Genomic DNA, 20,018 nt, shown 5'->3' on the forward strand with positions numbered 1-20,018 from the left:
AAAAATCTCAAATAAACAACCTAACCTATCACCTAAAAGAATCAGAAGAACAACAAAACCTAAAGCCAGCAGAAGGAAGGAAATAATAAAGATCAGGGAGGAAATAAAATAGAGGTTAAAAAATATAGAAAAAAATCAATAAAACCAATAGCTGGTTCTTTGAAAGGATAAACAAGATTTTCAAACCTCTGGCCAGGCTCACCAAGAAAAGAGAACCCAAATAAAATAAGAAATGAAAAAGAAATCTCAACCAATATGCCAACAAGTTTGACAAATTTGACAACCTAGATGAAATGGACAAGTTTCTACATACAACCCACCAAAACTGAATCAAAAATAGATAATTTGAACAGACTGATCACCAGAAGTGAAATAGAATCTGTAATTAAAAAAACAAACAAAAAAAAGAAACTCCCTACAAAGAAAAGTCCAGGGCCAGATGGCTTCACAGGTGAATTCTACCAAACATCCAAAGAAGAACTTATTCCCATTCTCAAACTCTTCCAAAGACTGAGGAGGAGGGAACACTCCCAAGGACATTCTATGAAGCCACCGTCACCCTGATACCAAACCAGATAAAGACACCACCAAAAAAAAAAAAAAAATTACAGGCCAGTATCTTTGATGAATATAGATGCAGAAATTCTCAACAAAATATTAGCAAACTGAATCCAACAACACATAAAAAAGATCATACACCACAACCAAGGGGGAGTTATCCCAAGTTCACAAGGATGGTTCAACATATGCAAATCAATCAGTGGGATACACCATATCAAGAAAAGACAAAAACCACATGATCATCTCAATAGATGCAAAAAAGCATCTGTCAATATTCACCATCCATTCATGATAAAAACTCTTACCAAAGTGGTTATAGAGGGAACATATCTCCATATAATAAAAGCTATTTATGACAAACCCACAGCCAGTGTAATACTAAATGGTGAAAAGCTGAAAGCCTTCCTGCTAAAATCTGGAACAAGACAAGGATGCCTGCTCTCACCTCTTCTATTCAACATAGTATTGGACGTCCTAGCCACAGCAATCAGACAAGAAATAAAAGGTATCCAAATTGGAAAGGAAGAGGTACAATAGTCACTATATGCAGATGACATGATACTATATATAAAAAACCCTAACGACTCCACACAAAAGCTACTAGATCTAATAAATGAATTCAGCAAAGTAGCAGGATACAAGATTAACATACAGAATTCGGTTACATTTCTTTACACTAACAATGAAGTATCAGAAAGGGAATGTAAAAATCAATACCTTTTAAAATTGCACCAAAAAATAAAATAAAGGACTAAAGAGAATTCAAAGAAATGGAAAGATATCCCATACTCTTGGATTGGAAGGATTAATATTGTTAAAATGGCAATATTACCTAAAGCTATCTACAGATTTAATGTGATCTCTATCAAATCACCCATGAAATTTTTCACAGAACTAGAACAAATAATCCAAAAATTTATATAGACCCATAAAAGACCCAGAATTGCCAGAGCAATCCTGAGGGAAAAAAACAAAGCAGGAGGCATAACTCTCCCAGACTTTAGACAATACTACAAAGCTACAGTCATCAAAATAGTGTGGTATTGGTACAGAAACAGACATACAGATCAAGGGAACAGAATAAAGAAATAAACCCATACACCTACAGTCAATTCATCTTCAATAAAGGAGGCAAGAATATAAAATGGGAAAAAGATGGTCTCTTCAGCAAGGGGTGCTGGGAAAGTTGTACAGCTGTGTGTAAATCAGTGAAGTTAGGACACACCCTCACAGCGTGCACAAAAATAAACTGAAAATGGCTTAAAGACTTAAGACGACACCATAAAACTCCTAGAAGAGCATAGGCAAAACATTCCCTAACACAATTTGTACCAGTGTTTTCTTAGGTCAGCCTCCCAAGGCAATAGAAACAAAAGCAAAAATAAACAGATGGGACCTAATCAAACTTACAAGCTTTTGCACAGCAAAGGAAACCATAATCAAAACGAAAAGACAAACTACAAAATTAGAGAAAATATTTGCAAATGATGTGACTGACACAGGCTAATTTCCAAAATGTGTAAGCAGCTCATACAACTCAACAACAAAAAAACAAACAACCCAATCAAAAAATGGGCAGAAGACCTAAATAGACATTTCTCCAAAGAAGATATACAGATTGCCAACAAACACATGAAAGGATGCTCAACATAGCTAATAGAAAAATGCAAATCAAAACTACAATGGGGTACTACCTCACACAGGTCAGAATGGCCACTATTATAAAGGCCACAGGGCTCTGCTCTGCCAGTGGTTAAGAATCTGCCTTCCAATGCAGGGGACACAGGTTCGATCCCTGGTAGGGGAACTAAAATCCCACATGCCACAGGGCAACTAAGCCCATGTGCTCTAGAGCCCGCGCCCCACAACTAGAGAACCTGCATGCTGCACCTGCTGAGCCCGTGCACCACAAGTACTGAGCCCGCACGCCATAACTAGAGAAAAGCCCATGCACCAAAACGAAAGATCCCACATGCCGCAACTGACCCCATGCAGCCAAATAAATAATGTTTAAAAAAAAAAAAAAAAAAAAAAAAAACGGCCCCAAATAACAAATGCTAGAGAGGGTGTGGAGAAAAGGGAACTTTCCTACACTGAAGGTGGGAATGAAAGTTGGTGCAGCCACTATGGAAAACAGTATGGAGGTTCCTCAAAAAGCTAAAAGTAGAGTTGCCATATGATCCAGCAATCCCACTCCTGGGCACATATCCAGACAAAACTGTAATTCAAAAAGATACATACATCCCTATGTTCATAGCAGCACTATTCACAATAGCACATGTCACAAGACATGGAAACAACCTAAATGTCCATCGATAGAAGAATGGATAAAGAAGATGTGGTACATATATATATACAATGAAATACTACTCAGCCAGGACAAAATAATGCTATTTGCAGCAACATGAATGCAACTAGAGATTATCATACTAAATGAGGTAAATCAGAAAGAGAAAGATAAATACTGTATGATATCACTTACATGTGGAATCTAAAATATGGCACAAATGAACCTATCATGAACCTATGTACAAAACAGAAATGGACTAGCAGACGTAGAGAACAGACTCATTGTTGCCAAGGGGGAGGTGGGGAGGGAGAGGGATGGACTGGGAGTGTGGGGTTGGTAGATGCAAACCATTACATGTAGAATGGATAAACAACAAGGTCCTACTGTATAGCACAGGGAACTATATCCAATCTCCTGGGATAAACCATAATGGAAAAGAATATAAAAAAAGAATGTATATATGTGTATAATTGAGTCACTTTGCTTTACAGCAGAAATTAACACAACATCGTAAATCAACTATACTTAAATTAAAAAAAAAAAAAGAAAAAAAAAGGGGACATGGTACCATCTAGTAAATTGTGCCTCTAAGACAGCTATGTCTTCGAGCCTCTTAGCTTTGCTGTTATTCTTTTGAGAGTTGTATCATTTTCTATACTTCTAAAAAATCTTGTCACCTCTTCTGTTATCCCCAGCTTTTTACCCTGCCACTTTAATTCATTTTTGTCTCTTCATGTTTATACTTCACTCCTCCTGAAACTATTGTTCTTATGGTCTTGATCTGGAATGTAGGGTTTACATTTAAGTTTAATCTAATTAGCATATAGCAGGTGCTTTCTGGTCAAGCAGAGCACTGCAAGAGGCATAAAGAAGAGTTCCTATCCTGGAAAATCTGGTAATAGACCCACCAAAGCATTAGGCATAAGCATTTTTGAATTGAGTTGGATACAATGATTGTGGTCAGATGGGAATAGATTACATAAAGGAATGGCTGTAAATGAATATCAGATGGACAGAGAATTGATCCCCCTGTGATGGACACTGTCTCTCATTCCAGTTTTCAAAGGTCGGCCTACATCTGTCTGAATCTCAATTGAATCCTTCACCTGAACTTGAAATTTCAACATCACATCATCTCCAAATCGAGTTCTCATTCTGTGTCCAGCATAATATCAGTTGCCACGTGTTTGTTTTATCCTGGCTACCTGAATCTGATTGAACTTGATAGAAACAGCTTTTGATGAGCACAGAATGGAATAAGTACATTTTAAATGTTAACAAACCAACTTGTAGAAAATTTCAACATTACTTTCCAATCACCTCCACCACCCTCACTTTTATTATGCAGTCCTCTTCCACTGCTTTCAGTTAGTCATACTGTATGAGTCAGGATTCAGTCAGGAAAACAAAAGCAGCCACTCTATATATCCCGGGAGTGAAGGGTTTATTGTCGGAATTAAAGTTGACACCCCCATTGGGAGAGCTGGAGGAGGGAGGATCAGATCAGGCCATCGTCAGCGGAGCTCAGGGACTCTCTTCCTGACACAGTGGAGCACGGGCTCAGGACTTCAGGGGAAGCTGCTGTCATCCCTGGGAATCCCAGGGCAGTCCCCACCAGTATCTCAGTTTGCAGTAGTGGAGCAGGTGGTTTTCAAGAATGCTCCGGAAAGCTTCTGCAAATCTCACATCTGCCCACACTTGGCAACAGCCTCCAGAGAACAATGGCTTCCTCTCCCAACTTCCAAATCTTGAAAGAGTGCCTCTCATTGGTCATGTTTAACCTGGAACCACCCCCCCACATGGGGGGGGGAGGGAATCCTGGGAAATGTAGTTTCTGATGTCTCTAAAGTATGGAAGGTGGCAGTGATGCTGAGTTGACAACAGGCAGGACACAGATAAGTCCAGTTTGAGTCTAGGAGGAGCTTATTGATATCAATTCATGTCATAGCTCCTTTTGTCATTCTGAAACTTCACGTTTTAGGTTCAGTAAAAATCAATTCAGTGTGTAGTAAAGGTGACTTAAACGTTCTTGTATATAAGTTCCTAATTCATTCCATAGCCAGTAGTCAGCCCCTGCAGCATCAGATGAAGTTCTTTGCTGGAGATATGTTTATTTCTCAAATGAAACTGGAAGCTGAGACTTTTCCTATATCCTTCCTAGGATTCCTTCCTAGGATTCCACAATTCTTTGAAGACATTTAAAAATATCAATTAACTTGTCTTAATATTTTATTTATTTATTTTTTTTGGCCATGCCGTGTGGCATGCAGGACCTTAGTTACCCGACCAGGGATTGAACCCATGCCCCCTGCATTGGAAGCACAGAGCCTACCACTGGACCACCAGGGAAGTCCCTTAGTGTTTTAAATATATATTTTAAGAAAGCAGTTCTCAACTGGGGACAGTTTTGCCCCTGTGGGACATTTGGCAATATCTGGAGACAATTTGACCATCAGAACTGGGGGAGGTGCTACTTACTGGCAGCTAGTAGACAGAGGTCAGAGATGTGCTAAACATGCTACAATGCACAGGACAGTCCCCATAACACAGAATTGTCCAGCCCCAGAAGCCAGTAGCCTGAGATTGAGATACCCTGTTTAGGTCAGTGAAGAGGAAAGAGTGCTATGAGGCAGGTCTGGATTATTTGAATCTTGGCTCTGCCACATATGAGCTGAGATATCTTGGACAATTTGCATTATATTTATGAGCTTCAGTTTCCCCATTTTATATGGGCATAATAGTGCCCTCCTTACATGATGGATAAAGGATTTGAGATAGCCATTCTGACAGGTGTGAGATGATAGCTCACTGTGGTTTTGATTTGCATTTCCCTGATGATTAGTGATGTTGAGATATCACCTCATACCTGTCAGAATGGATATTGTCAAGAAGACAAGAATAACAAGTATTAGTGAGGATGTGGAGAGAAAAGGAAACACTCGTGCACTGTTGGTGGGAGTGTAAATTGGTGCAGCCACTGTGGAAAACAGTATGGAAGTTCCTCAAAAAAATTAAAAATTGTACTATCATGAGATCCAGCAATGCCACTCCTGAGTATATATCCAAGGAAAATGAAAACACTAATTTGAAAAGATACATGCACCCCAGTGTTCATAGCAGCATTATTTACAATTGCCAAGATATGGAAACAACCTAAGCCCATCAACAGAAGAATGAATAAAGATGTGTGTGTGTGTGTGTGTGTGTGTGTGTGTGTGTGTGTGTATCTACAATGGAACTCTACTCAGCCATAAAAAAGAATGAAATTTTGCCATTTGTGACAACATGGATGGACCTGGAGATTATCATAATAAGTGAAATAAGTCAGAAAGACAAATACTGTATGTTTTCACTTCTATGTGGAGTATAAAAAAATAAAACAAATGAACAAACATAACAAAACCGAAACAGACTCACAGATACAGAAAACAAATGGTGGTTACCAGAGGGAAGTGAAGGAGGCGGAGGGGTAAAGGGGATTAAAAGATACAAACTACTAGGTATAAAATAGGTAAGTTACAAGGACGTAAAGTGCAGCACAGGGAATACAGTCAACATTTTATAATAACTTTATATGGAGGATAATCTATAAAAATACTAAATCACTATGTTGCACACCTGAAACTAACAGTATTGTAAGTCAACTATACTTCAATTAAATTTTTTTAAGTTAGAAAAAGAATCTAACACCATAAAGTGCTCAATACAGATTAGCTTGGTGGTGGTTTTTTACTGCTGTAATTACATAAATATTTGTTTTATTAACACTATACAATGTGGATTCTTTTTAGGCAATCCCTAATGGACCCGCCTGGTGTTGGTGGCTTCTTGCCGTCCTTCCCGTCGACCCCCGCTATCAGCTGTCGGTTTTGTCAATGAAGTCTTTGAAAGAACGGTTGACAAAGATACAGCATATACTGACTTATTTTTCTAGAGACCAATCTAAGTAACCAACTGCTTGGATCTTCCTCTAAAATTACCCTAATCTGGCTGTGGTGATGGCCAGATTGTCCGCTGCCTTTGCACATCCAGTGCTGGTTTGAGAAATGTAATGAAACTGTTCTTTTTTTTTTCTTTCTCCTTCAACCTCCTGAATCATGTGGTTCTGCAAACAAATACCTTCAACTAGGATTTAGACCACTAAGAACTTGCACAGAAAAACACACACTAAATGTGTGTTAAACCTCTACATTGTGATGAAGTTGCACTATGTACCATACTCTAAATGAAATGAGAACTCTGTGTGTGGGTGCGTGTGTGTGTGGGTGCGTGTGTGCGTGCGTGCGTGCCCGTGTGGGTAGTATGGGTGCATTTTCTCTGGCTTTAAAATTTTAAAAGAAAAAAAAAAAAAGCCATAGAGAGCAGAACTTGCCGAGGGTCATTTATTGCCCAAGTTTACAACAGTAGCGATACAAGTTTTTGCAAATTGAATTTGCCTCAGATTTCTCTGTCCTGATGCTTAATTTGCACAAGTACGTAAGCTATGGTATTGAGTATCACTCTTTGTCGGAAATACCGCTCTTGCTGAACTGTCTTGACCATTGACTAGGACACAGTTTCTTATTTATGTAAATACTTGCATCCCAATAGCCAACAGGCATCGGATGCAGAACCTAGAGCCAGTTTTCAGGAACAATTGCAAACCTGACTTGGTACTGTGCATCTATTCATAAAACACTTAAAACTGTGAAAATATGGTTTACACTTAACTGTACATAAAGGTAAATGGAGAACTCAGTTCAGTACCAGTTAGTTTGTACATTTTAGGGGGCGCTTTTCACATTAACTGCCCATCTATGTAATTTATAGTTTGACATGATATGTTTGTTTAAAAAAATTACATAGTATAAACCCATTAAGGATCTAAGGGAAGAGAAGAAGCTTAATGTAGAACTAAGCTTTTAAAGTATGTTGGTTTTTTGTTTTTTTTTTTTTAATTCTCGTCTTGGTGCAAATGTTAGTTATGCCTTATATTCATATCACAGTTAGATCACCATGCTGTGACATGGTCTGTATTCATGCTGCCCTAGATACTTTTGTAATTATTTGTTGCAGACTTGTGACTGTCCCTCTTAACTTTCTTTTATGTAAGTAATTTGTAAAAGTTTCTTAAAAATTTTGCTTTTGCTTATTTAATTTTGAATAAAAGCTAAATTCATAATACTTTTTTTTTCTTAATGATTAGGTTAATGTCAAAAAAAGATCAGCGGAGGAATCAAGCTACACAGAGTAGAGAACAGATGAGTTTTGCCTACTGTTTTGTGCTGTGAGATGTAAGCTATAGCTTTCAAAATACTTTTGTTTTTTGGTCATCTTTTGACCAAACAATGAAGTGTCTTAAGGAAAGTTTAGGCCTAGAACCATCCTCTAAAGCAGGGGTCCCCCAACCCCCGGACTGGTACCAGTCCGTGGCCTGTTAGGGACCAGGCCGCACAGCAGGAGGTGAGCTGCAGGCGAGCGAAGCTTCATCTGCCGCTCCCCATCACTCGCATTACCACCTGAACTACCCCCTACCCCACCCCAGTCCGTGGAAAAAGTGTCATCCACGAAACTGGTCCCTGGGGCCAAAAAGTTTGGGACCGCTGCTCTAAGGCACATTTTTCAACCTCTGAAAAATCCATTTCCCTTTAGGATAAAGATAAGGCTCTTAGTTACCCCCACTGGGGACACCTCTTGGCTAAACAGCCTTGATTCTTTCAGTCCCTGATTTCCCAGCTAGGAGTTTTAAAATATAAATAAATCATCTTTTAATATTGAATGTTTTAATTAAAAAGGCAGAAATGACTGCCGAGATAGAGAGCCACCCTTTGCCCTCACAATTATGCTAGTCACGAATCGTGAATAGTTCTACAGAAAATGTCTAAAGAATGGGCCATTCCCCAAAAGTACCTTATCAATAGTTTCTGCAGGGTTAGATTGAAATTTCTTGTAATAAAAAACTATCAAATGCCTGTTAAATAGCTTAAATAGTGTCTGGGTGGTATAAATGAAGAGTTTACCTATACAGTTCTGTATAGTTCTCAAAATATGTATCAGACGGCAGTAGGAGTTACCTGGTGCTGAATCTACATCCGTGGTATGTACTTGCGTGTGTCCACACATACACACGCACAAAGCAGCATTAAATGGTCTCTCTATATATACACACACATACTAATGGAAATTCATGGGTTTTATTTATCATTTGACCCTAGTTTTGTGGTAAATGATCTCTGATAGTTATTCTGTCTATAGATTTTTTTTTTAATCTCTGGAAATCTTTTTCCTACTGCACTTTCCATTCAGATTATCAGAAAAAGAAGGGGTGGGGGGAGAATCTGACTTTTTTTTTTCCCTTATCACTTTAAGTAACTAAGTTCTGTCATGAATTCCATATTTCAAGCCAAGGTACCTGGTTGTTGATCTTCTTTTCTTACACACCTGTCTCTACATATCCAGTTCTTCCTGTTCCTTGAGGTCAACTTGAATGCCTTCACTCAGCTAAAACCCTGAATCCATAGCACTTTCCTTGTACTTTGCTTATAGCACTTATGGGGGATATCTGAATTAAATACATAAACCCTCTCCTGAGTATCAAGACCAGTGTCTAGCAGTTTAGACAGATTTAATCTCCAAGACATAGGCTGACCACTGAACAGAGTTGAAATAAATGCCAGTTAAGAAGGGAAGTTGAATAAAGATGGTTAGACTGAGCAAATACCTCGTCTTACCTTCCTCCCCAAGTTCAAAACAATGACAGTAAAGAAAATGAAATCTAATGGCATTGCAAAACCAAAGTCAATGCTTTTTGAGGAATTTTTGAGATATGGAAACAGGATCTAATATAGAAGATCAGAGGAGAGCATAGCTTTACAGAAATGGAGGACTGCAGGGGAGCCCCAGACTGGTAGAGGGTCTTGGAAAACTCGGGCAGATTCCTTGGGGAGGCTGTACTTGACACGGCTGGATCTTTTGGCCTCTCCCCACTTGGCCAGGGCAGCAGGCAGCAACAGCAGCTGTTCTCAGGCCAAAGCACCAAATGTGGGCATTGGGCCAGAGAAGACCATGAAACCTTTATCAGCCACATGGGATGGAGGGCTCTCATGCACAGACAGCAGGCTGCCGACCTCGCTCACACGGCGTGCGTTCCAGCGTTCCCCACAATGAGCAGAGGCAGGCCACCCAGAACCACACCAGCACCCACAGGAAGGAATAGAGCTCCCACATGACAAAGATGAGTAGACAGTTAAGTCCTACAAATTTGAGGGAAAACATTCTAAACAATACAGCAAATCCAGTGCCCTTCGATTTGAGGATGTGCAATTCCAAAAATTATCTGGAGATCTAAAATATGTTCCTCAGACAGTCCCTGGCACCACAGAAGCATTCAATAAAAGTTTCTGGAGTCAGTGAATGAATCATACAAATAAACTAAGCAGACGAGTTAAATAGAAGAATGAATTCAGACAAAGGATGAAGGAATGAGGCAGAGCGTTGAGTTGGGGTCCTTTCCAGAACACAATGCAGAAATCAGTAGAGGCAGAGTAGGAGGGAAATATCGAGACGTGGAGGAGAGATTCAAAGTTTTAACATTCATCTGAGAGAAGTTTCTTAAGAATAGGGAAGAAACAAATAATGCAAGTAATTAGCTCAAGAGTAATAATTTATGTGCTTTCTTAGGTACCAAGTTGATCCATTTAAATAGGACAATAAGGCAAACTTAGATGACCAGAGGACAGACAAAACAGCAATAACTCAACTGTCTGGCTCATCGATCCACAGGGAAATGACTGGCTCAATGAGATGAATTTTCTTCCTAAGCCAACACTTAAATGCCAACATTTTTTACAGATAGGACATTTATGACGCGGCTTAATAAACGAGCTCTCTTACAGACCTGCCTTCAAATAGCTTTTGGCTGTTCACCAAAATTTAAAAGTATCCCTAAGGACTTTTTTTTGGGGGGGGGGGCAGGTCACAGTAGGATATTGAAAAGCGCACAGACTTCGTTTCAAAATGTGGTAAACACGCATATTTAATCCTCAGAAAAGTCCTGTGAAGTAGATGGTGTCCTTGTAAGGATGAGGAAATGGAAACACTAAGTAGTTAAGTAATTTGTCAAAGGATTACACAGCTAATGTGTGGTGGAACTGACCGAACCCGGGCAGTCTGGCTCAACCTTACCACCACCCAAGTTCTAAGGCATCTAAGAAGGTTGATATGTGAAGGGTCTGGAAGTGACTGACGTGACTCCCTGACTTAGTAGGCTTTACACGTGGGGGAGGGGTGCATTTTAGAGCAATAACATTAGGACTTATTTTTAAGCACCTCCCCAAGATGGTGAGATGGCCAAATTGGGCTCAGCCCTATATTTTTGGGAGCAGTGTAAATTGCTAGCAACCTTTTTAGAAAGTAATATTGCAGTTATGTATCAAGGATCATTAAAATGTTCATAATCTTCAACCCAAGCTCATACTGTGGCATCTTCTTATCCCCCATGTTTCAAGTCGCAGAGACCCAAATTAAAACAAAAACCCACAACAGAACAATGGTATATAACATTGAAATTGGGAAAATTTCATATGCTTATATACCCCATGCTTATAATACCTTCTGCATTCTTTGAAATGCCTTTGTTGCTGTGTACTCAATGATTCTCAAATCTTAATCCACTTGATTTAACTGTAAACCAGTATCACTGGAATTAGTCAAGACAGTCAACAAACTCTTCCAAAAAAGTAAAGGAAAGGAGGGAGGAAGGAGTGTATAGGAGATTCCTGAAATGAATTTTCTTATCATCAACAAATTGAATATGAAGCTAGAGAAATAACGATGTAGCAACATACAGATCACTGTTGAACAGCCTAACATGCTAGAACACATCTAAGCAAGGACAGCAAAGAAAACAAAATGGCAAGGTGAAAGGCTGTAAGAACTCCTTGTGCAAGCCAGGGAGTGAAAGAAAAACATACCTTTAGTTCCAAGGACATTTCCACATCTGTGGAGTTAGAACAGACTTAGGAATTAACAGACTTAGGAATTACCTCTCGTACTCAAATGTCCAAGCCCAAGACAGGATGTTAAGTGGCAAGTAAAAACAGATGTGCAATAACCAGGTCTCTTGGTGTGGAGTAGTGGCCTTTGACTGAGCTCCTCTTAAGTACCAGACCCCATACTAGGCACATACATACATGTATGTTGCTGCTGAAAGTCTAATGCAAACCTGACTTTTGTTCTTTTAAGTGATCTAGGTTCTTCCCTGGCACCCCAATTTTTAAATAACTTCCCTGTTCTCTCTCAGCATGAAATAATAGTTGAATTTATTCAGTGTTTTGGACTCGGTATTTCACTGTAAATGTATTAAACTATGCCACAGATGCACATACATATATACACACATACATATCTCCAAATATACATTATTCTTTTTCTCTTCTTCTTTACCATTACATGTATGTTAGCCCATTTGATATTCTTTCATAGCTCTCTGATGCTCTATTTTCCCTTTCTTTGCTCTTTGTGTTTCAGTTTAGATAATTTTTCTTCGATCTATCTTGGAGTGTGGGCATTGGTTTGTGTTGAGGGGTTCACTAAATTACTCCATAATACTGCTGCCTGGACATCAATTTGTGCAGCCAAGTGCCCAGTGGGGGCCTTGAACTGACACTAGCCCTCCCATGGGTGCGTGCCCTCCATGGAAGCCTCAGAGTCACAAGTTCCTGATGTGACTCCTCCAACACCCCTGCTGATAAAGAGTCTCTCCTGCCTCCTAGCTTTCTCCACTTGTGCATAAGAGCCCCCTGGAGTGAGCTTAAACCCTGCTCCTTATGGTTTGAATTAACTGATCCAGCCTTAACCTGGGACCCGCAAAGCACTGCACCTGTGGACCCTAATAAAGCCAAGTGCCCCAGGTCCTGCTGGTCCCACTCTGCCTGCATCCTGCCTTAACCTCTCCATGTGGCCCCTCGAGGCTGCCATGGACCTCCACCAGGACCTCTGAGTAATAATAATCTTCTCTATTTCACTTTCCCTTTCAGTCTTTGTTAAACTGTGGCTCATCATTTGACTCAGTACCAAGGTTCTACTTAACAAATGTTAATTTAACAAAATCACAACAGTTTGCCTGAGGATTTTTCTTTATGTTGGTGTTTTATACTCAGTTTTATGCTTTTCCTGCTGCCTGTGCCTCACGGCAGTTTATAATTTTTCAGTGCTTACTTGCCTGGTAAATAAGGGGGTTTCTCTCTTATCATGGGCCCCCCTCAGTTGGAGACACTCCACTCCAGCATGAACTTTGAAGATGGCTCTGCCGGTTTTGTATGTAGAGAATAGGTTCCTACTGTTGAAAGCCACTCGGTTTGTGGTACACCGCAACCTCAGGACCTAATACAGCATTCAATTCAGGCTGACAACAAGGATTATGATGCAAAGTCCATGTGGAAGTGGGTCTGAAAGTGGTTGAAAACTTCCTTTTTCAGATATAATTGATTCTAGTAACTGGAGTTGGGAAATTTGTAGGTAAAGTTGACAATAATGAAGAAAGGTAGGGAATGAAAGACAAATCAACAGATGAGACTCAAAACAATTATGCCTTGACTCCAGAAACATCTATTCACAAACCCATTCAGACTAGCTGTCAAATATGAGACATTGTAGACAAGAAAATCATCCTCCTGATGTGGTGAAAAGGGAACCCTCCTACACTGTTGGTGAGAATGTAAGTTGGTGCAGCCACTAGGGAGAACAGTATGGAGGTTCCTTAAAAAACCAAAAATAGAACTACCATATGATCCAACAATCCCACTTCTGGGCATATATCCAGACAAAACTCTAATCCCAAAAGATACATGCACCCCTATGTTCTTAGCAGCACTATTCACAATAGCCAAGACATGGAAACAACCTAAATGTCCATCGACAGATGAATGGATAAAGAAGATGTGGTACATATATACAATGGAATACTACTCAGCCATAAAAAAGAATGAAATAACGCCATTTGCAGCAACATGAATGAAACTAGAGATTATCATACTAAGTGAAGTAAGTCAGAAAGAAAAAGGCCATATGATATCACTTATGTGGAATTTAAATTATGACACAAACGAACCTATCTACGAAACAGAATCATGGACATAGAGAACAGACTGGTGGTTGGGTTGCCAAAGGGGAGGGGGTTGGGGGAGGGATGGAGTGGGAGGCTGGGGTGAGCAGATGTAAGCTTTCATATATAGCATGGATAAGCAACAAGGTCCTACCATGTAGCACAGAGAACTACACGCAATATCCTGTGATAAACCATAATGGAAAAGAATATTAAAAAACAATGTCTATATATGTATAACTGAATCACTTTGCTGTACAGCAGAAATTAACACAACACTGTAAATCAACTATACTTCAATAAAAAAATTTTTTAAATCATCCTCCCATCCCAAGTCAACATATCTGAATGATTCTAGCACATCATATGTATACTAGTTACTCAATAAATACCTCTAGAATGACTGCCTATCTGAATATAAATATGAACAAGTGATTTCATGTTACTACTAAGTTGGTTTGATTTTCAAAACTGAGAGATCAATGGGGTCTCTGGGGAAACAGAAATTTCATGAAGTCAAGTTACTTTCATTCTTAATTTTACAGAGTCTTATGCTACTTCTGTACCATATTGTTGACAATATATGAAGGTTAAGAATGTCAGATGGTTAGAAAATCTAGATCTAAGTGAGACAGCACTGTTTTATTGTTGTTGGGCAAGGAATAGCAACTTTATTTGGAAAGCCAGAAGGCTGAGAAGACAGCAGACTAGCATCCCAAAGAACCATCTTCCCGGAGGTAGAACTCAGGCTTCATTTATACTAAAAGAGGAGGGGGTAAAGTCCTGGGTCCCGTCACACTTCCAAGGAGATGTGTTAATTCCTTCCTCCCTGCACCCGTTCACAGGATGTGTCAGGATGTTTCCTGTGAGCAAGAGCCTACTTTGTGCCAGGTGCTCTCACAGCGACAAGGGACTTTGTGGAATAAAGTAAGTAAGGTCTGTGCCCTCAATAAACTTCAAACACTAGACTGGGGGGGAGAGACTAGATTAAATAGTCCAAAGAGTGGCCATAGGGCAGGTCAAAGGGCACTGATCCGGCACACAGTCCATCACAACCAGCTCTCACGCAAGGCTCACATCCCAGGGTCTGAGGATACTGAGCGGTCTTCTCTGAAGACCTGGGCTTCCTTTGAAGGAAGGAGGGAGATCTGCAGGCTTCCTGGATCCTACTCTAGTCCTTGAAGTCTCTGGCCAGGACAGACACGCCCATGGCTCCCTGAAGGTGGCGCACACGCGGCCCCGTGTGACCGCGGCAGAGGGTGTGCCACCCTGGGTCCAGGTCCGTGCGGCTCTTGGGTGCCCAGCAGAGACCAACGGGGTTAGGGGACAGCCGCCTCCACCTGCTGGCCCAGTACAGACCTACTGGGGCCATCGCACCTTCCACCAAGGCCGCGGGGAAGCTGGATGGGGCTAGGACGAGGAGGCTCACCAGCCCTCCCCACGCCAGGCGTGGTCCAGGTGGGGTCTGTGGCTGAACTCCACTCGTGGCAGTGGTCCAGCGTCCACTGCTAGACACGCCGGAAGTCCTCCCAGATGGGGAAGAGGCCGGTTCTCCGCACCACCTGCCGGCCGAAGCTGGGGAGGCCTCTGAAGCCAGCAGTCCTTAGCTTCTGTTTCTGAAAGTTGCCTTTGGGTCCACAGTCCTGCCTGCTCCGTCCAGGCTGCGAGAGCTACCAGGGCTCATGGTCCAGCAGCTGCGCCATCTCAGCCTCCTTCTCCCTGGTCACGAGGTCCTCTATCAACGTTGCACTGGGAAGCGGCTGGCTCAGTCTTAAAAGTCAGACTCCTTGGCCCCCATGGCCCAGCCAGTGTCTGAGCAGTAGATGAGAGGTTGTGCTTTGTGTGGGTAGTGGTGCCAGGGCAGGGCCGCCTCCCTGCTGCTGCTGGACCAGACAGGTCCGGATGCCCTTGCACAGCATTCCTGAAGGCCCTTCAGGGCCGCCACCACAGCAGCCAGGATGACACTGTGAGGGCACCACTGCAGACAGAGGAAGGAGTAAGTACAAAACCCTAAGAGGAGAATGAGATTGGTGTGTGCAGGTATGAAAAGGAGGCCAATGAGGCCAGAGTTTAGGGATTAAAGAGAATAGCAGAAGCAAAGAACAGAGAATTAGGCAGGGACCAGATTACGTAATATTTTATAGACCACAGTAAGGACACTTTGGATTTTCTTTGAGTTGGTTTGGGAAGCTGTTGGAGAGTTTAAAGCAAGGGAGGCATATGCTCCCGGTGGCTCCCTGCTGTATGGAGAATGAGAGAGTACTATTTTCACAGTTAGATCTTTGGTTCCAACAATACTTATTAGTGTCTACCATGTGCCCAGAACCGTTACAGGTATTTGGAATACTTGTATCGACTCCTTTTAAACTTACAGCTTGGTAGAAAAGACAGATACGTCGCAAATGTGTTATGTGCATGATCAGTGTTCCAGGGTAGGCTGTGCTGACTGGGGAGTACATGGCCACTGTGAAGTCAACGAAGAATGGAAACTAAATGGAGAATTGATATAGACTAGGATTGGACCGGTGAAAAAAATGGGTGTGGGCAGTGGTCCAGGTAGAGTGATCAACATGGGATCAGAGAACCACACGGAATTTTGTATTGCTAATGGTGTGCCCAGAAGGAAAGTGGGTAAGGGGAGAAGCAGGTCTAGATGAGGCTGAGGTGGTAGGTGGGTGTCAAATCACAAAGGCACTAGAAAGAGCTAGGACTTTATCCAATGGAAAGCATCCCTTATCAAACACTCACTTCATCCAGATTTTTTCATACATGACAGATCACAAAAGGCTGCCTCACTTTAGACCTAACCAATGTTATTCCTGCACTCAAAAGTTTACAACAAAATATCCATGGCCAGAAAAAAAAAATTCAAAGTTAGTCTGATATCAAAATAGCTTTAATTAGCAGATGAAATCAATCAATATGCTATTTGTTGAACTTTTACTATGTATATAACATATAAATACTAAAATCTTATGCCTGTTGATTTTAAATCTCTGGGTGGTTCATAGGCATTAGGAAAAAATTATTTATATATTTTAGACTTTTAAATTCAAAGTATAACGCACATATAGAAAAGCGTACAGGATTCTGGACAAGATGGCGGAGTAGAAGGACTTGAGCTCACCTCCTCTCACGAAAACACCAAAATCACAACTAACTGCTGAACAACCACGGATAAAAAAGACTGGAACCTACCAAAAAAGATATTTCACATCCAAAGACAAAGAAGAAGCCACAACAAAATGGTAGGAGCAGCACTTTCACAATATAAACAAATCCCATACCCACCAGGTGGGCGACCCACAAACTGGAAAATAATTATATTGCAGAAGTTCTCCCACAGGAGTGAGCGTTCTGAGCCGAACACCAGGCTCCCCAGACTGAGGGTCTGGCATTGGGAGAGGGAGCCCCCAGAGCACGTGACTTTGAAGGCCAGCGAGGCTTGAATGCAGGAGCGCCACGGGACTGGGGAACAGATTCCACCCTTGGAGGGCACACACAGGGTTTCACATGCACTGGGACCCAGCACAGAGCAGTGACTCCACAGAAGCCTGGGCTAGATCTACATGTGGGTCTTGGAGACTCTGCTGGGGAGGTGAGGGTTCGCCATGGCTCACTGTGGAGGCAAGGGCACTGGTGGTACAGGCCCTAGGGAACACTGCTCAGTGTGAGGTCTCCCAGAGGTCACCATTTTGGCACCGAGACCTGGCCTCACCCAACAGCCTGCAGACTCCAGTGCTGGGACACCTCAGGCCAAACAACCAGCGGGGGTCGGGGGAGAAAACAGCCCCACCCATCAGCAGACAGGCTGCCTCAAGTCTTCCTGAGCTCACAGCCACCTCTAAACACACTCCTTGACATGGTCCTGCCCACCAGATGGACAGGCCCAACTCCACCCACCAGTGGGCAGGCACCAGTCCCTTTCACTAGGAAGCCTGCACAAGGCCCTGGACCAACCTCACCCACAAGGGGGCAGACACCAGAAGCAAGAGGAAGTACAATCCTGCACCCTGTGAAAAGGAGACCACAAACACGGAAAGCCAGACAAAATGAGACAGCAGAAAAGTATCTGCTGTCTTGTTCCAGATGAAGGAACAAGATAAAAACCGAGAAGAACAACTAAATGAAGTGGAGATAGGCAATCTACCCAAAAAAGAATTCAGAGTAATGACAGTAAAGAGAATTCAAGATCTCAGAAAAAGTATGGAGGCACAGACAGAGAAGATACAAGAAATGTTTAACAGGGGGAGGAGTCAAGATGGTGGAAAAGGAGGACATGGAGTTCACCTCTCCCCACAAGTACATCAAGAATACATCTACAAATGGAACAATTCTCACAGACCACCTGCTGAACACTAGCAGAAGACCTTGGAAACCTAAAAGGACAAGAAAAATCCCCACACAACCAGGTAGCGTGGGACAGGACCTGCACCCCTGGTGGGGAGCTGAAGAACAGATGAGATTCCCACACCCGGGGAAAGCCTCCCTCACCAGCAGAGACATCAGCTGGGACAGACAGCTGGCACACAATACAAGCAAACTGAACCCAACAATAAATTAAAAGGATCATACACCATGATCAAGTGGGATTTGTCCCAGGGATGCAAGGATTCTTCAATATCCACAAATCAATCAGTGTGATACACCACATCAACAAAAGACAAAAACCACATGATCATCTCAAAAGATGCAGAAAAAGCTTCTGACAAAATTCAACAACCACTTATGTTAAAAACTCTCCACAAAGTGGGCACAGAGGGAACCTACCTCAACATAATAAGGGCCATATACGACAAACCCACAGCAAACATCATTCTCAATTGTGAAAAACTGAAAGCATTTCCTCTAAGATCAGGAATGAGACAAGGATGTCCACTCTCACCACTTTTATTCAACATAGTTTTGGAAGTCCTAGCCACGGCAATCAGAGAAGAAAAAGAATAAAAGGAATCCAAATTGGAAAAGAAGCAGTAAAACTGTCACTGTTTGCAGGTCACATGATACTATACATAGAAAATCCTGAAGATGCTATCAGAAAACTACCGAATTCATTGATGAGCCATAGTAAAGTTGGAGGATACAAAATTAATACACAGAAATCTCTTGCATTCCTATACACTAACAACAAAAGATCAGAAAGAGAAAGTAAGGAAACAATCACACTTAGCATCCCATCAAAAAGAATAAAATACCTGGGAAAAAACCTACCTAAGGAGGCAAAATACCTGTAGTCAGAAGACTATAAGACACTGATGAAAGAAATAAAAGATGACACAAACAGATGGAGAGATATACTGTGTTACTGGACTGGAAGAATCAATATTATCAAAATGACTCTACTACCCAAAGCAATCTACAGAGTCAATGCAATTCCTATCAAATTGCCAATGGCATTTTTCACAGAATTAAAACAAAACATTTTTACAATCTGTATGGAAACACAAAAGGCCCCGAATAGCTAAAGCAATCCTGAGAAAGAAAAACGGAGCCAGAGGAATCAATTCCCTGACTTCAGATTATACTACAAAGCTACAGTAATCAAAACAGTATGGTACTGGAACTAAAACAGAAATATAGATCAATGGAACAGGACAGAAAGCCCAGAAATAAAACCACACACTTATGGTCAACTAACCTACAACAAAGGAGACAAGACTACACAATGGAGAAAAGACAGTCTCTTCAATAAGTGGTGCTGGGAAAACTGGACAGCTACATGTAAAAGAATGAAATTAGAACATTCTCTAATACCATACACAAAAATAAACTCAAAATGGATTAAAGACGTAAATGTAAGTCCGGATACTATAAAACTCTTAGAAGAAAACACAGAAAGAACAATCTTTGACATAAATCTCAGCAGTATCTTTTTGGATCCACCTCCTCGAGTAATGAAGATAAAAACAAAAATAAACAAATGGGACCTAATTAAACTTAAAAGCTTTTGCTCAGCAAAGAAAACCATAAACAAAACGAAAAGACAACCCTTAGAGTGGGAGAAAATATTTGCAAATGAAGTAACTGACAAGGGATTAATCTCCAAAATATACTTAATCTCCAAAATATACAAACAGCTCATGC

At 41.2% G+C, this 20,018-nt stretch overlaps 1 protein-coding gene and 1 pseudogene across 2 annotated transcripts in view; one reads left to right on the forward strand and one right to left on the reverse strand.

Moving 5' to 3' along the window:
- LONRF1 (LON peptidase N-terminal domain and ring finger 1) overlaps positions 1–7,918 on the forward strand; it is a 44,362-nt gene extending 36,444 nt beyond the window's left edge. For both annotated transcript variants that reach the window (XM_068532249.1, XM_068532250.1), the window contains exon 12: positions 6,643–7,918. In XM_068532249.1, the coding sequence (XP_068388350.1) occupies positions 6,643–6,801 (159 nt within the window). In that variant the 3' untranslated portion in view covers positions 6,802–7,918. The remainder of the gene's footprint in view (positions 1–6,642) is intronic.
- Positions 7,919–15,253: 7,335 nt separating this feature from the next.
- On the reverse strand, positions 15,254–16,393 carry LOC137755867 (alpha-ketoglutarate-dependent dioxygenase alkB homolog 4 pseudogene; annotated as a pseudogene).
- Between the last annotated feature and the right edge of the window lie 3,625 nt (positions 16,394–20,018).

Source organism: Eschrichtius robustus, chromosome 21 (genome assembly GCF_028021215.1).
Source record: "Eschrichtius robustus isolate mEscRob2 chromosome 21, mEscRob2.pri, whole genome shotgun sequence".
Taxonomy (NCBI): Eukaryota; Metazoa; Chordata; class Mammalia; order Artiodactyla; family Eschrichtiidae; genus Eschrichtius; species Eschrichtius robustus.